This window comes from Solanum dulcamara, chromosome 1 (genome assembly GCF_947179165.1).
Source record: "Solanum dulcamara chromosome 1, daSolDulc1.2, whole genome shotgun sequence".
NCBI lineage: Eukaryota > Viridiplantae > Streptophyta > Magnoliopsida > Solanales > Solanaceae > Solanum > Solanum dulcamara.
In genome coordinates, this window is record NC_077237.1 from 9,325,440 (window position 1) to 9,346,703 (window position 21,264).

Genomic DNA, 21,264 nt, shown 5'->3' on the forward strand with positions numbered 1-21,264 from the left:
TGGAAGAAGAACAATAGAAGAAAGAAGAAGAAAAGACGTTGAAAGGAGGAAATTTTGGAGGGTTTTTCTTGTTTTTGTTGATTATTGTTGATTTTGGACCAATTTGTAGTTTATAAAAGATGGGTACTAATCTGACATAATAATTAAATTCTAAATCACAACTAAATTAGAATTTTTTACCTAATCTAAAAAGTGGATCATTTCACTAAGAAAAAAAACTTGAAACCCTTTTAATTAAATGGAAGACTTAAATAGGCCTTTTAATGAAGAGTCCCCTCAAAATTAGGGACTTTTGATTAAAAGGCCCATTTAAGTCTTCTATCTAATTAAAAGGGTTTCAAGTTTTTTTTCTTAGTGAAATGACCCACTTTTAGACTTGGTCGGACCGATTTATGATCTGTCACGTTGATTTATACCTTTTGTCGGACCGATTTATTATCTTTTACTTAATTTATACCTCTTTGTCGGACCGATTTATTATCTTTCACTTAATTTATGCCCTTTAAATTGAATAAAATAGTAGGAGGCCATTTTGTTAATTGAGAACTTGAATGGGTCTCTAAGTCAAATTTTCTCTCAAAATTAGCCAAAGTTTGTTGCTTTGTGAAGAAACATAGCTTGAGAAGGCCTAAAGAGTATCCTTTCATTGAGCCGAGGTTTTGCCTCTTTTATTTGGGAGCCATCTCTCAAATGATTTTGCCACTTATATATAAAATCACCTAAAAATATATTATTTAATTAAGGAGATAATTTACTTGGAAGTAGAAATTTAATTTCAAAATTAAACTAAGAAATTTTCCATTCTAAATGATGGTTAGTGTTGTGTGCAGTAAATTGAGAGATATTTATTATTAACAGTAAAATCTCTCTAAATTAATATTATTGAAATTATAAAATATTTTTTTAATTAATAAATTAATATTTATTAGTTTAAAAAAATGAAATTTAATGAAGATTAATTTTGATTACATCGTTTGAGGGATGAAACCTCCAGAAATTTGAATGAACCCTCTTGTGAAAACTATTAATTTTGATTACATCGTTTGAGGGATGAAACCTCCAGAAATTTGAATGAACCCTCTTGTGAAAACTATATTCATGAATTTGAGGTCATTGTTAATAATCTCAGTTTTCACAACAAAATGGAAGTCAATAAACTCTTAGATTATTTGGGTAATACATGTTCAGAAGTTTAGAGTTAAGAAGAAATTGTAGATATCATTGAAGAAAACAATGTCGATAACGAAGTTAAAGATGATACAATATCTTTGAAACCAGTTATGCATAAGAAAACACTTTTAGAACTCTTCACAATTTTTTGGTGCAGTTCGAGAAGACAACATCGATTCTTTTAGTTAAAAAATGATATAAAATATTGTGATTTGATGGATTTAAGTATGCAGTTGGTAAGACGTTAAATACAAAGATCCATAATACAAGTACACGATTTCATTAGGTCATTTTATATTTTATTAATTACCTTATAAAGAGAAAATTGATTCTTGAACCCCTTTTATACTCATGTCACATCGAGGTACTACAGAAAAAAAAAGTAAAGTTCGATTCAATTTATCGTAATCGATTAGTTAACATGTTGGTTAGTCATACTCAGAAACACAAAAAAAATCATTGATTTATCATTAATGAAGATCCAACCATCTCGAGTTTGAATGATGAATTCATGGTTACTGATCGAAATGGTCAAAGGAAGAAGAAGAAGAAGAATGAAAAAGAAAAAGAAAGGGAAAAAGAAAGAGTTTCAGATAAAAGTAAAATGTTTTCCACTTTCATGTGTTTTATGTTGACCAAAGCATTGGATGTCAAATATATGGAGCAATTACAGCCACAAATTTCTATTTCACAAATTAAATCTCAATCATGTATTTTAGCCTAGCTGGATAAAATAGGGACTTGCTAGGAACCTTTCTTCACATGCTAGTCATGTGAAGGAATATTTTATGTTACACAATTGTATAAATCATAAGTAGACAAGCGTATAAAATTTTATTATTTTCTTAGTTTTCCTTATTTTACAATAAAATGTATATATAAGAATGAATTGACAGATTGATGAACACAAGGTAAAAAATTTCAAAATCAATGTCTTCTTTTATGGTATCAGAGCAAACTTAAGATCGATCCGAATCATTCATCAAAATCACCTTCAATCTCCCAATAAACCAAAATGGGTAATGCAATACCGTGCAGTCAAGCAATGTAAACAAAATCATTACCTATGATAATAGTCATCCATATCATCTAAATAACTCTTATTCACCTGGAATGCTTTTAATCAACAATGTGTTTGATGGCAAAGGATATCCAGGTTGGAGGAGATCTATTCTCCTAGCTTTATCAGCCAAGAGAAAACTTGAATTTATCAATGGAGCTTGTAAGGCTCCAAATCTGAAATCTAAAGAATATGAACAATGAAGTTGTGTTAATGATATGATTATTTGTTGGATCTCAAATGCATTAACAAAGGAAATTGTAGATAGTGTAATGAGTTCTAAAACAACAAAGAAATTTTGGGACAGTCTGACAAGTCAACTGGAGCCAAGCTCTATCATTTGCAAAAGGAATTATCAAGACTTGTTCAAGAAAATTATGACATTACAAGGTATTTTATCAAACTGAAAAGAATATGAAATGAACTAGATGCACTTGATGTTATCATATGTTGTTCATGTGTATGTGTGTGTGAAGGAAAAGCCAAACTAATAAAGTCTTTATAGGACCAAAGATTGATACAATTTTTGTGGGGTTAAACGATGTATACACACAGGCAAGAGGAAACATCCTCATGATGAACCCATTACCAGTATGGATTTGGCATACTCTTTGCTCTTACAAGATGAAAATCGAAGAGAAGCATATGCCAATGCTAACCACACTACTGAACCTTCCTCGTTTATGGTGACTTCACAAGGCAGAAATTATCAGAAATATGAGAATCAAAACTTTAGAGCATCAAATCAGCCACAACAAAGGTTTGGCAACTACACACCAAGGAACAACAAAAAAATTTCAAAGTATAAACCTAGGAAAAACAAGTACAACCCAAATGTAAGTTGCACATATATACTGTGCAAGGACAGGTCATGCAAAGGATGATTGTCACAAGCTTCATGATTTTCTTGAAGATTTTGAGTTCACAAAGGTTAAACCCTATCAAGCAAAGGCAAATATAAGAGTTATTGAGGAGTACACAATATTTGCTAAAAGGGAAGCATCAACCAACCATCACAACAATCTTATTTCACACATAAGAAAAACAATCTTATTCCATATATGAGTAGAGATCAATATGCAGGTCTGGTTCAGCAAGTCATCAAAGAATTAAAGATGAGATAAGCAGGAAGTTCAAAAAGTTCAAATGTTGGATTCAATATAGGAGGAATTGCTGGTACAATTCTAAAGTATTCAGGGACTTGCCTTTCTGTTTTTAACACTTTCACCTGTATTATTGATTCGGGAGCATCAGAACACATGTATTTTGATTCTAATTCTTTTAATTCTTTGTCTATCCTTCCTATTCTCATTACTATCACTTTACCTAATTCTTTCGGGATCATTGTGACTCATGCAAGAAGTGTCTCTGTTCTTTCTAAAATTACCTTGAAAGATGTCCTCTATGTCCCAGATTTCAAATATAACTTATTATCAGTTCAGAAGTTACACAATCAATTTAAATGTGATGTGTTATTTACTCTTAGTGGTTGTATATTACAGGACCCTTTAATGAGGAACACTCAAGCTTTTGGTGAGGCAAAGGAAGGACTCTACTTGTTGCAGCCTAGTCCTAAGTCTAAGTCTATTTCATATGATAGTGTAGTATTGTAACACCCCCTTTCATTCATAAAGCCCAAATGAATTATCAAAGTTTTCTGTTTAATTCAAGCATGAAACTTTATGGGTTTTTATATCATGATTCTAAATGCATAGATTATTAAATATTTGAAGTTTAATTACCTATCTTATATTAGCTTATGTTGGCTCTTAAATGCATTGAATTATTGATTTATCAAAGGTCCTTATATGAAGACATGAAAATATTTTAAAGTATTTTGATTATATTATATTCTCTCATGCCTAAAGTATTTTGATTATAATTATGTTCTCTCATGCCTAAAATATTTTAATTATATTATGTTCTCTCATGCCCAAAGTATTTTGATTATAATTATGTTCTCTCATGCCTAAAGTATTTTGATTATAATTATGTTCTCTCATGCCTAAAGTATTTTGATTACATTTATGTTATCTCTTATGCCTAAAGTATTTTGATTATAATTATGTTCTCTCATGCCTAAAGTATTTTGATTACATTTATGTTATCTCTTATGCTTAAAGTATTTTGATTATTATTATCTTTAAGCTTTACTCTAAGGTATGTAAGACTTTAATGAGAGTATTCCTTTCTGTAACATCCCTTAATGTTGTATGTGGTATTTTAATTCTCGACGAAAATGATACTGCTTTTGTATTTTGGGGATAACTTTTCATAGGATAGTCTAAATTAGGTGATTCAAATTTTTAAATATTTCTAACATCATTACCTACAACTTTTATGAGACCATATCTTAATATTCGGAGGTTAAGTTAGTCAAATAAATTAAGTTTTGCAAGACATAGTGCTGTGACGAAATGGAGTATTTGTAGAAGAAAAATCATATCTCATTGTACGATGCTCTAAATTGGTTGATTCTTAAACGACATAAAACTAGACTTTTTGAACTACAATGCATATGAAGACACCAAATCTTAATGAGGAATTTATCTTGTTCAAACGCAATTCCAAAAAAGGATATTCCGTTAAAAGAGAGCTCATCTCACCTACTATGAAAAGATCTAGAACTATTTGACATCACTTATGACATCAAAATCCTCCATTGAATTTTTAAGATCATCCTTTGTAATTATTTTTATTTATTGTTAGGTCCCTCCTCCACACCTATAAATACCCACCATAATTTTTTATTTTATTCATCAAGTTTTCTCAAGCAACTTTTCTCTCTATACATTTTTTTACTCATTCTCAAATATAGTTTTAGGTTTTAGTGATGTAGAAATACTATTTCAGTGATTCTTATACTCCAGATAGTACACAAAACTACTCCGGCAAGGGGAAAAGGCTAGGGGTTCATAAGTGTTCCAATTTGGAGTAAAGCTTTGGATTCAAGGTATGTAAGGCTATTCATAGCATTGGATTGAGTTTGTCCATGCGCCCAATATTTAAATTCATCGTAATTGAGTTATAGTTGAGTTTTACCAAAATCTTGAATTCTAAATGAATTAATTCTTCTTTTATTGAGTTAGATATATTTATGCATTGAGATTATTATTATTTTTATCTCTCATATTATTGGAATTATTGTTCGTGACTACTTTCCATGAACCCTAATTGATTTGATGTTCATGATTATTTTTACGCGTGTTTTGAGTAAAGATATTGACTTTTAATATTCATTGACAAAAAGAGTGGTCTGAATTAATACTTTTTTTTTCTTTTTTTTTATGGGAACAGACCCTACACGAGGCTTCCACCTCTCGTGCATAGTCAGGGGTTGAGCGTCACCCCCAAGCCTTAACATAAATAACAAAATAGAAAATACAAGGAGGGGGACATAAACCTTACCTCCGATCCTATGTTGGTTCATAAGTCAGCTAACCTACTAAGGTCGGCTAACTCATCCCCAATACAAAAGGTGCTATCTAATAACTAGAAAAGCAATAAACTTATGAGAGAACTCCTCTCGATACACTTCGACTAAGAAAAACGTAAATGAGGGAGACTCTCTCCTTCCATGTGAATACAATAAAGTAACCTACACTAGTCCTATTCAAGTAAGCTACATATCATACATAGCTAAAATGAAGAAGGGCAAGTATACGAAACTTCTATTTCGCATGGGTCGGGAAAGTTATTTTCATCTTTGTCTTTCTTAATCTTGTAATACCGAGGTTGTCAAGTTGTGGAAGAACATTGTCCCTACAGACTTGCAGCTGCTATGTCAAGGGTCTGTGAGTGCTCCTCTTGTTGAAGAGTGAATGCTGAAGAAGTTGATGACCAAAAGATGGCCTACCTGCAGCTTCAGTTCCTGTCCCAATGTAGCTAAGCAGCTATGGATGTTGTTGGTGTTGCAGCCTGTTGGTGTTGCCTGTAGCTTCTTGTGTTGTAGCCCATCTACCTGCAGCTTCATCTTCAAAGTCTGTAACTTCAGGTTCAGCTGTAGGTTGAGTTGTTGTTTGGTGTTGCATTTCTGCAGTGTATATGAAATTGTTGTAGTTTTGAACTTGTTGCAACCACTCTTCTTGTTGTTGTTGGTTCTTGGATGTTGTATAATGAGTGTTGTACTCATTCTTGCACCTCCAAGGCAAACTCCAAGCTGTCAAAAGTTGCACCATGCCACTGCTATACCAAGAAGCAATTATGGATGGTATGGTGCATGTTTGGCTTGTTGTTGCATTCTGCAGGTTGTTGTAGGGTGTTGATATTGAAGATCCTGTTCTTGGAAGCTGCTGCTGTGTAGATGTCACGACCCAAGCCTAGGGCCTAGACGTGACATGGCGAATGAGAAACCCGAAAGTACCTCAATCAAGCCTCTTAGCATTCTTTTAGCCTTTCATAGGTAATGATGATAAATAAACAAGCGGAAATCATAATAGTAAATCTTCAACTTACATATGTCCAACAATACCTCTAATTATTAGATTTAACGGGGCTAAGACAAGTCCCTAGCTCACCCTCAATCATAATAGAAGAAATGTCATAGTAAAATATCTTAACATATCATAAACTAGAAAGATAAAGGAGTATTGTTCTCGGAACATGGGAACTCACCAAAAGTAGTCTCCAATGAAATATCAACTAGCCATGTGGAGGAGAACGAGGAGGAGCGCCGATCCCTATATGGTAATATCATGTAGGCAAAAGAGTATGCGTTAGTACTTTGAATGTACTAAGTATGTAAGGATGCATGAACATTGAAGAAACATTAAAACATTTATGTAATATGGAACATAATTTAATGTATGCATAATAAATCATATGTATATCCTTTAAAACATTCATTTTGTGGGAAATTAACCATAACCGACATTTAAGACCATGCGAGCTATTACATGGAATCCAACATAACCCCCTACGTTGGCCGGGGAGACTACTTGCCAGGTAGAACTCCGTCAAATTCATTCATTTCTTTAACTTTAACTTTAAGGGCTATTTATGGATCCATTAGCCTAAGCCTACAAGGGCTCCTATGTTGGCACATAGTTAATGAGACAAGGAGTTGCTACTAGGATTCCCTTACCGAATCCCACCTCAATGCCTCATTCGGTGCTAAGTCAATCCCACGGAATAGTTTAATACTTCAAAATATTCATAGTATATAACTTGAGAATTCAAACATCATATTCGGTAGAATAGCTCATTAAAACATTTGATAATTCAAATATGCAAGAATTGTCCTTATTGCATAAAGAATCCATCATTCATATCATTTCATCATTCTTTCATTTCATAAGACTCCCTTTTTGATCATAGATATTGCTTTCATAAACATTTATTTGGAGTCAAAGCTTTCAAGTCAAACTTTATTAAAAACATAGTAAAACTAGGTGGGTTCAAATCACTTCAACTTGCAAATATGTATGTAAATAAATATTCATAAATATTTTGAAATCTATTAATTAAAAATCATGCTTTAAATAACCCACCATGAATTTCAAGAGCCTTTAAATAGATAAATAGAGGAATTACTTGTAAACCATCAATTCATATATATGAAATTATGTTGCATCAAAATAGAGCAACAATCATTAGTTTAACCATGATTCATACTATTAAGTAAAAATAAGAATTTACCATAAGAAAATATTACTTGAAATCAAGATATTTAATTGAAAGAGTTTTTGGACTACATGGGTGGAAGAACCCATGGATAAACACACACATAACTTAGAGTAGAACTTAAAGAAAATAAATATAATTTATTATATCATCAAAATAATTTAGACATGAGAGTGGAAGGAATACTCTCATTGAAGCCTTACATACCTGGAAACCGAAGCTTTAGTTGGTACCGGAAGACTTAATGAACACTCTTGAGTCCTAGCTTCTCTCCTTGCCGGAACGTTTTGTGTACTACCCGGAATATATGAATCACCGGAATAGTATTTCTTCACTACTAAGAACTAAAACTATATTTGAGAATGTGTAAAGAAGTGTATAGAGAGAAGATTTACTTGAGAAAGCTTGATGAATAAAATGAGGAAATAAGGTGGGTATTTATAGGTGGGAAAGAGGGACCTAACAATAAATAAAATAATTATATAAAAAAATCTAAAAATTTAGTGGAATATATTGATGTCATGGATGATGTTAAATGGAGGACAATTTATGTCATGAGTGATGTCAAATGTATCTAGATCTTTCTATGGTAGGTGAAATGAGTTATTTTTGACAGAATACTCTTTTTGGGAGCTACGTTTGAATAAGATAAATTCCTTATTAGTGTTTGGTGTCTTCATAATAATTGTAGATATGGAAGTCTAGTTTCATATCATTCAAGAATCAACCAATTTGGATAAACCTACAGTGAGATATGATTTTTCTTCTATAAATACTCATTTTCTTCACAACATCCTACCTTACAAAAATTAATTTATTTGACCTACTTAACCTCTGAATATTAAAATATGGTCTTCATAAAAGTTGTAGGTAATGATCTTGTGGTTACTCAGAAATTTGAATCACTCAATTTGGATATTCCTATGAAAAGTTATGCCCAAAATACAGAGGTTGTATCATGTTTAGGCGAAAATTGAAACATCATATACAACGTTTTTAGGGGATGTTACAGTAGAGTACCTGCACAATTAAACAAACAAGAGGATAATTCCAATTGCTGGTTTAAGTGTTGTAGCTCTGCATCAATCTTGCATCTCCAAGGCCTGCTCCAAGTTGTCAACTGATGCACCACGCTACTGCTGCTCCAAGGGCACAATGAATTGCTGATCTCAGCTAATAGCAATGCAACCTTGTACCTACAGAGAAAAAGCAAAGCAGACACCACTACTCTAGCTCTTACATCTAAATGTAAGTTGGTTGTTCTATGAAAGCAATAAACAAGGGAGACTCTCCCCTTACAATAAGAAATAACTAGGTTGAATACGAAAGAATAAACTAAATTATACATAGAAAGTCTATTACACAGTGCAAGGGAGATCAGTCACGGAGGTTGTTTAATTCTTTTTAGGCTTTTCCTTCTAAAACTTGCCATTCCTAGCTTGTCCATCTTGATGTAGCCCTTTGTTTCCTGTGGTAGCTGCTGGAAGTTGTGGAAGTGTTGTGTATAATTGAACATGTGGCTGTATTTAGATAAGGTATCTGCAGGATGGTTTACTTCTCTGAATATATGTTTGCAATGAAATAGTTTCAAATGCTGGACCAAAGACTGCAATTTTACAACATATCTGTGAATTGAATTAATACTATATGTATGTTATTGAGTTTTGAAAAAAATAAAAGAATTGAGTTTAAATAAATTTGATTCTTTGGATTAATGATGTTTTGAGCATGATGTTTTGATGAGATGTAAATGATGTTTTGAAGTGTAATGATTGATGAAGAGGTAATGAGATGAGTTTGATATTTTAAATAAAAGTCCAATAAGACTAGATGATGAGGTTAATATGAGCACATATTTTGGGAGTAGTATTGAGCACCGAGTTGGGTAAGAGTTTAGTTGACTCAAACCCCAGAACTATGTAGCCAGCGTAGGATGGAGGCTATGCCTCTTAAGTCCCAAAAAAGGACTTTGATGATTGGATCCAAGATGATGATGTCCTTTACCTTGGCAAGGTATTAGATGGATGTGGCAACGATATCTCTTCATTGTATCATCACTAGCTCATAAGTGATGGTTGTCGGTTAGAGAAACTCCCAATTGAGTAAGCATTGCTTATTATTATTAAATTTGCATTACATATTAATGTTGAGATGATGTTGATTTCTGAGCTAAGTCTTCCTGAGAGGAGTTTCTTGATATTTGTCTTTACTTTCCTGTCATTTTACATACTCGTACATTTCATGTACTGACGTCATTCGACCTACATCATTTTATGAAGATTATTATTTTTCTCGTATATGATGCATATACGGGTGTTAGAGATCCTCAACAGGCGCATCATTGAAGATTATTATTTTTCAGCTATTTGGTGAGTCCTTCTTATACTTGGAGGAACTTTTTATCCTTTTATTATTATTGAGTATTATATTTCTTTTGAGATAGCCATGGATATGTCATTGGCACCGTCTAATAGTATTAGAGGCTTCGTAGACAGAGTTTGATGATGTAATCGGAGTAGTTCTCCTTTGAAACTACTTCTTCTAAGGATTATTTTTTTCCTTTGATGTTGATGATGGCAAGCCTACATTAGTATTCTTAAGTCTTCCACTGATGAACAAATAACTGATGAGACCAAGTGGTTCTCTCAGAGACCAAAGATGGTTTCTAAATGTCGGTCACGCCTAGGGTACCCTTTCGGGTCGTTACAAGTTTCTTATCAACAAGGAAACAATTCCATTCCTTAGTGTAAGTCATTTTCTTTTCTAGTTTCAGCAAATGTAGTTTCTAGTATAAATCTATGGCATGTAAGATTGGGACATGTCACTTATTCAGTAATGAGAAAGTTTCCTTTTGTCAAGTTTCCTTTAAATTTTCAACATATTTGTGATGTGTGTCCTAAAGCCAGGCAGACTAGGCTACTGTTTCCCTTAAGTTAAATTCAGTCTAAAAGAAACTTTAATCTAATTCATATTGACACATACGGAGAAAATTTGATCTAATTCATATTGACACATGAGGACCATATAAGTCCTGTACTCACAATGGGTACAAATACTTTCTTACTATAGTAGATGATTTCAGTAGGGAAACTTGGACCTTCTTATTAAGTTCTAAATGTGATGCTTTTCCTATTCTAAAGGATTTTCTGATGGTTGATAGGCAATTTAAATCTGAGATAAAGGTTATAAGGTCGATAATGCCCTAGAATTGGGTAAAGGAACACAAGAAGCCCTTTTTCTCAAATCTCAAGGTATAATACACCAAACATCATGTGTAGAGACTCCATAGTAGAATAGTGTAGTTGAAAGAAAACATAGACACCTCCTAGAAATTGCCAGGGGTCTGATGTTTCAATCTCACTTACCTAGTACCTTTTGGAGAGAGTGTATATTGACTGCAACACACCTTATCAATAGGTTTCCTTCTAGAGTGTTGAAAGGAAGGACATCATATAAGGTTTTATTTGGGATTAAACATAAGTATGACAACTTGAGGTGTTTTATTTTGTGTTATGCCCCAACTTTAGCACAACACAGAACAAAGTTTGATCCTAGGGTAGTAGCTTGTGTTTTTTTGGGATATCTACAAGGACAAAAAGGGTACAAAGTAATGAATTTATCTACCAAGAAGGTTTTTGTTTCTAGAGATGTTCAATTTTTTGAACAACATTTCCCTTTTGCATCTAGTTTAAACTCTTCATCTACCATTATTTTGTACCACAACCCACTCGATCAAATTCAAACTCACATTAACCTACTTTATTTCCTTCTTCTACTTCACCTACTGTTGATCAATCCACTACTCTAAAACACACTTCACCTATTGAAAGCACATTATGTTTTATTAATCAACACTCTCAAACCATACATCACACTGATGACACAACTACCAGTCGCACTTCTATTTCAAACACTCCAACTCTTATTCCTACTTCCACTGTGCCAAATATCCCACAAAATGAAGTCATTACTAGAACATCAAGCAGAGTTAGTCAAAGACCAGCATATTTGATTAATATATATATATATATGTATGTATATAACAAACTTAAAGTCTTGATTAATATATATTATTATTATTATTATTATTATTTTTATATATTATTATATTATCTAGCTATTAATTTGAAATAAATTATATAAATAAAGATTTATTTCATTCTTTTTGAAGATATGGATAATTTTCAAAGCAATTATGATGACATTTGCTTGCTTGATTCTGGTACAATTCATACGATATTCAAAAATGAGAAATATTTTTCTCATTTATAAATGGACAGTATAAATGTTACTACGATTTCTGATAGTGCTAATTTGATTGAGGGCTTCGGAAAAGCCATTATAATTTTTCCAGGGGAACTAAATTCATAATAAATAATGTTATATTTTCTCCTCAGTCTCAGAGAAACTTGTTGAGTTTTAAAGATATCCGTGAAAATGGTTATCATATAAAAACAATTGATGAAATGGATCTTGAATATCTGGGTATAATCAAAAATGTCTCCGAGCAGACATGTGTTATAGAAAAGGTCCCAGCCTTATCTTTTGGATTGTATTGGACAAAGATTAGTGCAATTGAGGTACATTCTATAGTAAATCAGAAGTTTACTAATACCAATGTTTTTTTACTTTGGCACGATCGTTTGGGACATCATGGAACTATAATGATGAGACAAATTATAGAAAATTCAAATGGACACCCATTAAAGAACCTAAAGATTCTTTCAAATAGTGAATTTTCTTGTACTGCTTGTTATCAAGCCAAGTTAATTGTGAGACCTTCACCAACAAAAGTTGCGATTGAGTCCCCTACATTCTTGGAACGTATATATGAGGATATTTGTGGACTTATTCACCCACCTAGTGGGTCGTTTAGATACTGTATGTCCTAATATATGTTTTTTCTAGATGGTCTCATGTGTGCCTATTGTCATCTCGTAACTTGACATTTACAAAAATTTTGGCACAAATTATACGATTACGGGCACATTTTCCTGATAATCAGATTAGAACAATTTACCTTGATGACGCTGCAGAGTTTTCATCTAAAGCATTTAATGATTATTGCTTATCGATTAGGATAAGATTAGAACATCCTGTAGCTCATGTTCACACTCAACATGGTCTTGCTGAGTCATTAATTAAATGACTGCAGTTGATAGCAAGAACATTGCTTATGAAAACTAGGTTGCCCATTTCTGTGTGGGGTCATGCAATTTTGCATGCTGCAACACTTATTCATCTCAGGCCGACTAATTATCATAAGTTTTCTCCATTGCAATTGGTTTTGGGTTAAGAACCTAATATATCTCATTTAAGAATTTTTTATTGTGCTCTATATGTGCATGTAGCACCACCACACCGCACTAAAATGGGGACCCAAAGAAGTCTAGGAATATATGTTGGGTTTGAATCGCCCTCCATTATTCTCTATCTTGAACCATTAAATGGAGATATGTTTATTGCTCGATTTGCAGATTGTCGATTTGATGAGACACTTTTTTCAAAATTAGGGGGAGAAAATAGTGAAAGCAAAAGAGAAATTTTGTGGAAAAATCTATTATTGTCTCATCTTGATCCACATACTTCTATTTGTGAGAAAGAAGTGCAAAAGATTATTTTCTTGCAGAAAATTACAAATCAAATGTAGACGTATTTACAGATTTGAAAAGGATTATTAAATCACATATTCCTGTAGAGAATGTTCCAATTCAGATTGATGTTCCTATAGGACCATCTACTAGTGTCATAGCAAATGAGTCAAAAGCACGTTTGAAGCGTGGTAGGCCATTAGGTTCTAAGGATCAAAATCCTAGAAAAAAATAAAAGAAAAGATCAAGATGACATTATGAAAGAATCTCTTATGGAAATTCAAGCTGTGAATAATTCTGATATCCTTGAAGGGATCAATGAGCTTGAGACTCAAAGAAATAAGGAACTATCCATAAATTCAATTGATACTGAAGAAAATCTGAATCGATCAGAAATAATAGTTGATTATGTTTTTGTATACAATGTTGTGACAAGAATCATGCAAGATAGTGAGGACCTTGAACCTCAAACTGTTGTAGAATATCGACAAAGAAATGATTGGCCAAAATGATAAGAAGAAATTCAATCAGAATTGAATTCACTTGTCAAGCGTGATATTTTTAGACATATAGTTCAAACACTTGATGGTGTTAAACCTGTTGGTGTTAAACCTGTTGGTTATAAATGGGTCTTTGTACGAAAAAAAAGTGAGAAAAATGAAATACAAAGGTACAAAGAACGTCTTGTTGCACAAGGATTTTCACAAAGTCCTGGTGTAGATTATGACGAGACATACTCACCAGTTATGAATGTAATAACATTGCGTTATCTCATTAGTTTCACGGTCCACGAGAGACTTGATATGCATCTGATGGATGTGGTTACAGCCTATCTTTATGGATCACTTGATAATGAGATATACATGAAAATTCCCAAAGGATTTAGGATGCCAAAAGCATATAGTTTAAAGTCTCGGAAAATGTATTCAATTAGATTGCAAAGATCATTGTATGGTTTGAAGCAATCTGAATGCAGATGGTATAACCGTCTTAGTGAGTATTTATCTAAGGAAGGTTACATAAATGATGCGATTTGCCCATGTATTTTTATTAAGAAAACAACATCAGAGTTTGTTATACTTGTTGTTTATGCTAATGACATAAATCTCATTGGAACTCCAATAGAGCTTCAAAAGGCAATTGCTTATTTAAAAAATGAATTTGAGATGAAAGATCTTGAAAAGAAAAAATTATGTCTTGGTTTTTAAATTGAGCATTTGACAAATGGTATTTTTGTCCATCAATCTGCCTATACAGAAAAAGTGTTGAAATGATTTTATATGAATGAAGCACATCCATTAAGCACTCCGATGGTTGTTCGATCACTTGATATGAATAAGGATCCATTCCGACCTCAAGAAAAAAATGAGAAAATTCTTGGTCCTGAAGTACCATATCTTAGTGCAATTGGTGCACTAATGTATCTTGCTAACACTAAAAGGTACGATATATCCTTTTCGGTTAATTTGTTAGCAAGATATAGTTCTACTCCTACTAGGAGGCACTGGAATGGGATCAAACACGTATTGCGGTATCTGAAAGGGACTATCGATATGTGGCTTATTTTATCCTTACAATTGCAGTCCTAATCTTGTTGGTTATGCTGATGCAGAGTATTTATCTGACCCACACAAAGCTCGATCTTAAACAGGCTACGTGTTCATATGTGGGGGTACTGCCATATCTTGGATATCTACAAAGCAGTCTATCGTGGCCAATCATGCTGAGATAATAGTTATTTGTGAAACAAGCCGGGAATGTGTGTGGTTGAGATCCATGACACATCTTATTCGAGAATGCAGTATGCAGAGCACAACTAAAGGGAGGATTCATAAAAGGAGATAGAACAAAACACATTTTGCCAAAACTTTTCTACACACATGAGCTCTAGAAAAATGGTGATATCAATGTGCAACAGATTCGTTCGAGTGAAAGTGTGACTAATTTATTCACCAAGTCTCTACCAACTGCAACCTTCAAGAAGATGGTGCACAAGCTTGGAATGCGAAGATTCAAGTCTTTGGATTGATATTCTTATTAGAGGGAGTTAATACGCGTTGTACTCTTTTTTTCTTACATGATTTTGTCCCACTGGGTTTTTCTTGGAAGATTTTTAATGAGGCAGCAATCAATCAGTATTATAATAACTATATATATTTGTTCTTTCACCAGAACTTTTATTTTACATGAACATCCAAGGGGAATGTTGCAAACAATTTATGAATGCCCATAATACCCCTTTCTATGCCTATAAAAGGCATTGTAATTTGATGGATATAAACACACAAAAATTAAGAAATACAAAGTTTCCTCTCATTTCTCTCTCTACTATTTCTCCCCTTTCTTGATTTTTCTCTTGTGATACTAATTCGGATTTAGTATTTAGTTTTTACTTTATAACATATATCATAATGTTGGTCCGTTCAATAATTAATAGGACGTCCCACAGACAATGAGCGTGAACTTATATTTTACTCCCTCCATTTCATATTGCTTGGCATCCATACTAAAAATAGTTGTTTCAATTTACTTGTCCAATTTATAAAATCATGAAAATTATACTATATTTTTTCTGACACCCTTAATATTAAATAATTATATAAAATAGTAATATTCAAATTTAGAATTTCAAAATATCACTAATAAAGTTATTTTAGTAAAATACACCTCTAATTAAAAACATTAACGGGTATATCACATCAACCTATGTCAGGTAATATGAAATGGGGGAGTACTTATTTTAAGTATCCTTCTTTTTCCTAATTATTCATCAAAAAATAAAAAATAAAAAATCCTTAAGTTTGTACGTTCAATTATTTGGGTGTTTCCAAATAATTAAGCTCATACATTGTATTGAGTGTACGTTTTAAACATTTGGATACTGATAAGTCTAACTTGATTACAATCCATAATGCATAAATTAACCACGATATATTACATTTTATCAAATAGCCATTACTACTAATCGTAATTAAATTAATCAAGCTCCTAATTAATTCCCCAATTAGTTAGCCTAGAAGAACATCTTCAATAATAGTGTAGTCAATTATTAACTCTGGTTTATTTTACTTGACCCCTATATTAAAAATAAATAGATATTTCAATTTACTTGTTTATTTTTGCAAAACAAGAGAGTTTTATTACTCACTTTTTTTTCATTCTACCCTTATTATTAAATAACTATATAAAGTAGTAATAATTAAATTTTAGAGTTTCAAAACATTATTAATAAGATTAATTTCGTAAAATATACCTTTAATTAAATTTTCTTAAGGATTATGTTAAATCAACAACGGTCAAGTAATATAAACGAATGAAGTAATATATTGATTAAAACCCTTGAGATGCCAACCTTTAAACGGAGGGAGTATTATATCAACTCTTCACCTTCCTATCATAAATCCCCATAGCACCCTTGTTCATATATATAATCCCACACGTCCTACATAGTTTTTCCTATACAATTATCACACGAATTAATCCCACTATTTCATTGCTAATTAACAACATGATGAATAGTAATCTCGTGATCATCAAAATTGTTCTACTACTTACCCTAGTTTCATGGATTAATATTCTTCAAGCTCGACCTTTAACTACTTATAATAAATCTAGTACTAGTGGTCGTGCTAATACTCTTATGGCACGTTTAAAACTACAAGATGAAGAAGAAGGGTCATCGCAATGTTGGGATTCATTATTCGAGCTCCAAGCATGCACGGGGGAAATCATGCTTTTCTTCGTTAATGGTGAAACCTATGTAGGTCAAGATTGTTGTGGTGCTATAAGAACTATTGAACGTCAATGTTTGCCATCTATGCTTGGTTCTCTTGGTTTTACTTCTGAAGAAGGTGATATTCTACATGGATATTGTGATGCTAGTGAGTCTTCTTCAACTCCAGAGATACCTTCATCTCCTAATTTGGTTCCATAAGTACTACATTAATTTTAATGTTGCAAAAATAAAAAGGGGGTTTTGAAGTGTTGTTATGTATCATGAGTATTATGGAAGAATATATAAAGCTTTGACATGTTTGATGCTTTGAGTTTAGAGCACTATTTCTTTTTGATCTTATCATGCCTCTCCATTATTGGGCATGTTTCTCTTTTACGTCTTTAATTTCTAAAGAAAAATATTAATTAGAATGAGTATTTGACTAGTTTATCCTCATTTATGTTTTAAGAACAATTATCTACGTCCCTATCATCTAATTTCTAAAAAAAAAACATTAATTAGAATGAATAATTGACTAGTTTTTCCTCATTTATGTTTAAAAAATAATTACTGCTAAGAATAAAAATGAAGGAAAATAAGTAATTAAGTTTTTCTTAAACTTTTAAAATCAAAAATAATTTTAGACAAACTATTTTTAAATATCACGATAAATAATTTGAGATGGAAAAAAATACTTTTCATGGGTCATGTTATATTTTTTTAATCAAAGCGCACTAATGGTATTTATTATTTTCTTCGTCCCATTACGTGACACCATTTGATTGTCACTTGATTTATTAAGAAAGAAACACGACTTTTTGAAATTTTTGATCTAAAACGGTTTGATCTTTGGCCATTTATGCGACTATAAATAATTTTAATAAGGTAAAGATAAGAATTTTAAAATTAAATTATTTTTTAATTATAAAATAATGACATTTTTTTGAAAAGGGCTATAAAAAAAAGTGTGCCAGGATAAATTGAAACAATCTCATGCTTTCAAAGAGATCTTTTTCCATTTTCATTTTTGTACAGAATATGACCAACAAAAAAGAAGTGAAAGAATAGAGTAATTTCTCATCTCCAAAATGGAAATTCACAGAACAATTACTTTCATTTTCATTGATATTTCACAATTGGGGAATACAATTTCTTACTATTTTCCATTTCTGTACATCAATTCTCACAAAAAAGGACACTTTTACCCAAGAAGAAAGTTAAGATTTACAGTAATGCCCCTAGAAATCATCTTCTCCGTCGCTACGCCGGACACTGTAATTACTCTTCCAAATCCGGCGATACTGTAGTTTCCGATGTTTCCTTATAACTCTTGAAAACCCTCCATTCTTCGCCTCCGGCAACGCCGACGCCGACGAAGAATGCCGCCCAGATTTATGAGCGAAGGGCTCCACCTTCTCCGGCGCAAAAAAACCTTTTCCCATCTGGCTAAGAGTGTCCTCATACATGTTGAACCCAGTCAGAAGAATCCCATCTAACCCATGAACAGCAAATCTCGACCCGACAAAAAGATTCGGGTCCGAAACCCGAACCCCATCAACAGTGATGAAATCGTCGTCGCTTTTGCTATTCTCCACCAAGATACTGTAATGGGGAAGAAGGGTATCGAGGTATGGAGTAGTAAGGTTGCGGAGTTCAGTAATGGTGAGTCGGCGAGAAGGGATGATGTGGGACCGGAGTGCGGCCACGTAAGCATCAGCATCAGAAGCCATATCGAGAGTGTAGAGGAAATGATCTCTTGGTGCGAAGATAGTGAATAACGGCGGTGTAGCTTCTTCCTCCTTCTCCGCCGACGCCGCCGATGAAGCGTCGACAAGTGTGGTGTGTCCGGTGAGAATTTGGAATTGGATGTCTGAGGTGTCTATAGCGTTGCTAAACAGAGGGTAACCGCTGTACCTTAAGACACTCAAGAGGGTGTCCAGTTCATGTGGGGAAATGGAGTATTTCGTGCCGGTGGTATTTCTGGCGTGTTTTCTGGAGTGGACGGCGGTCGAGATGATATCAATGGTGTTGGTGATGGATATTGTGGAATTGACGGCGGCGTCGGCGGTGGTGGTAATGGAGAGGATGAGGAAGAGAGTAAGGAGTTTAACCATCGGAGAACGGTTTTCAGTTTTGGCGGTTCTTTTTTTGAAATTGGAATGAGGAATTGTAAGGTGTGGGAGTGTCTATTTGTAACCAATTTCTTGGGTGAATTATTGGCCGTCTGATTAGTTTAACAGAATGGACTTTTTTTCTCTCTCTTAGATGCTGATTTTAGTACCATGTTTACAGAAATTGGGTCGAGAGGATGTATCAGAAATAACTTTTTCATTTTTCAAGTTAAGAATAAATTTTGTATTTATTCTCATATTTTAGTAATGAAATTATATTAAATATATTATTATTATTATATTATAATTATTATGAATTATATAAGAAATATAGAAATGGTGGTTTTTCTAAAAATGAAAATAAGAGATCTTTTTATGATCAATGTTGACAACTGCATATTATTTGTACTCATTTGAATTACTTCACTTCATCTTCATATTGCTTCATTTAAACTTGCCTCAAATCAAAATATTTAATTAAAAAAATTAATAATATAAAGAAAAGTTACATATTTGGCTGATTGATTAAAAAAATTACATTCGGTAATTAATTATATATATATATATATATATATATATATATATATATATATATATATATATAAATAACACAACGTTCAATATCAAAGATCTATCATCCATTTAAAGATGATATCACCATGAATTTTATGTATAAAAAGTGTAAAGAGTCAAAAATACATCGTAAGTATTCTGAATTTTAAAATTTTATATTTGAGCTATCAAGTGTGTGAGTTTTCTATCGGAACTATCATCAAATGCTTATTGTAACACAACTCAAATATTACTTGTTCATTTTTCCTACCTAACAATGGTGCATGTACAAAAAGTGAACAATTAATTGTTGAAGTGACTTTCGATAAGCATTTAATGATAATTCAGGTAAAAAATTCATACAATTAATATTTATCAGTAGATAGAGACAAACTCATGATGATTTGAAGACAGGGAGGCACTACTAAAGGTGGATGTGTGTTAGCTGAAGCAGCATATTTGGTTAGAAATTATTGTCAAACAAGTACAAAATTGATGGTACTGAAATAAAAATAAACTAAATGAAAATGTAACATAGTTCACTATGTGGTCTGATGATTTTTGACCTTAATGTAAATTATTTTGAGGTTGCTAATTCGAATCTGGCTTATGTTTTTTTAAATGCATTTTTTCTTGAAAAAATGACAACAAGAAATGCAGCGACCAAGAATTGAACCTAGGACACCTAACTTGCAAAGATAGGTGTTAGTCTAGTGCACCAAATCAATTTTTATGTTTCAAGGGAACAATTATGTCCTTATTTTGGTATATGTATGTATATATACGTAAGTTTTTCTAAGGCGAAATTCATCGGTGACCTCCTAAAATTGGCACTAACTTTCACTTAAATACCTTAATTAGGCTTTGTTCATTTTAGACACCTTGGCTCCGATGTGTCATTTTGACATTTTTTTGACAATCACCAAAATATATTAAGTGTGTGTAATGCACTCGATTGACGTGTCAAAAAAGCAAATTAAATAAAGACACGTGGCAAATATATCAAAAATAATTATCAAATAATGACTTTTGAATAGAAAAAATAACCAATAATATCAAAAATAATTATCAAATAATGACTTTTGAATAGAAAAAATAACCAATAATTTGATGACACGTGGCATTTTAAAAATCCAAATAATAACATTTTTAAAAAATAAAAATTAACAACTATTAACCCCACCCACCCCGCCATCATCTTCTCCAACCCTATCCACCCCAACCCCAACCGCTCCCCTACCCCGCCGTCATCTTCTCCAACCCCACCCACCCCAACCCCAACCCCTCCCCCACCCCACCAAATCTTCTTCTCCTCCAACACCCACCCAACGCTATCCATATCATCTAAAGAAGAAAAAATGGAGCTATAATGGTAAACAAAAATATAAATCAAATTGAATCAAAAAATCCGACGAACCTCCATTTTTTCCGGCAAGATTAATA

The 21,264-nt window shown here is 32.6% G+C and overlaps 1 protein-coding gene across 1 annotated transcript; it reads right to left on the minus strand.

Moving 5' to 3' along the window:
* Positions 1 to 18,253: 18,253 nt before the first annotated feature.
* Positions 18,254 to 19,456, minus strand: LOC129886885 (uncharacterized). The gene has a single exon (XM_055961774.1). It carries the CDS (start codon positions 19,270 to 19,272, stop codon positions 18,397 to 18,399), a length of 876 nt encoding a protein of 291 aa, XP_055817749.1. The 5' UTR covers positions 19,273 to 19,456; the 3' UTR covers positions 18,254 to 18,396.
* Positions 19,457 to 21,264: the final 1,808 nt, after the last annotated feature.

Excerpts from the sequence above, each read along its gene's own strand:
- LOC129886885 (XM_055961774.1), bottom strand. The coding sequence starts at position 19,272 with ATGGTTAAACTCCTTACTCTCTTCCTCATCCTCTCCATTACCACCACC.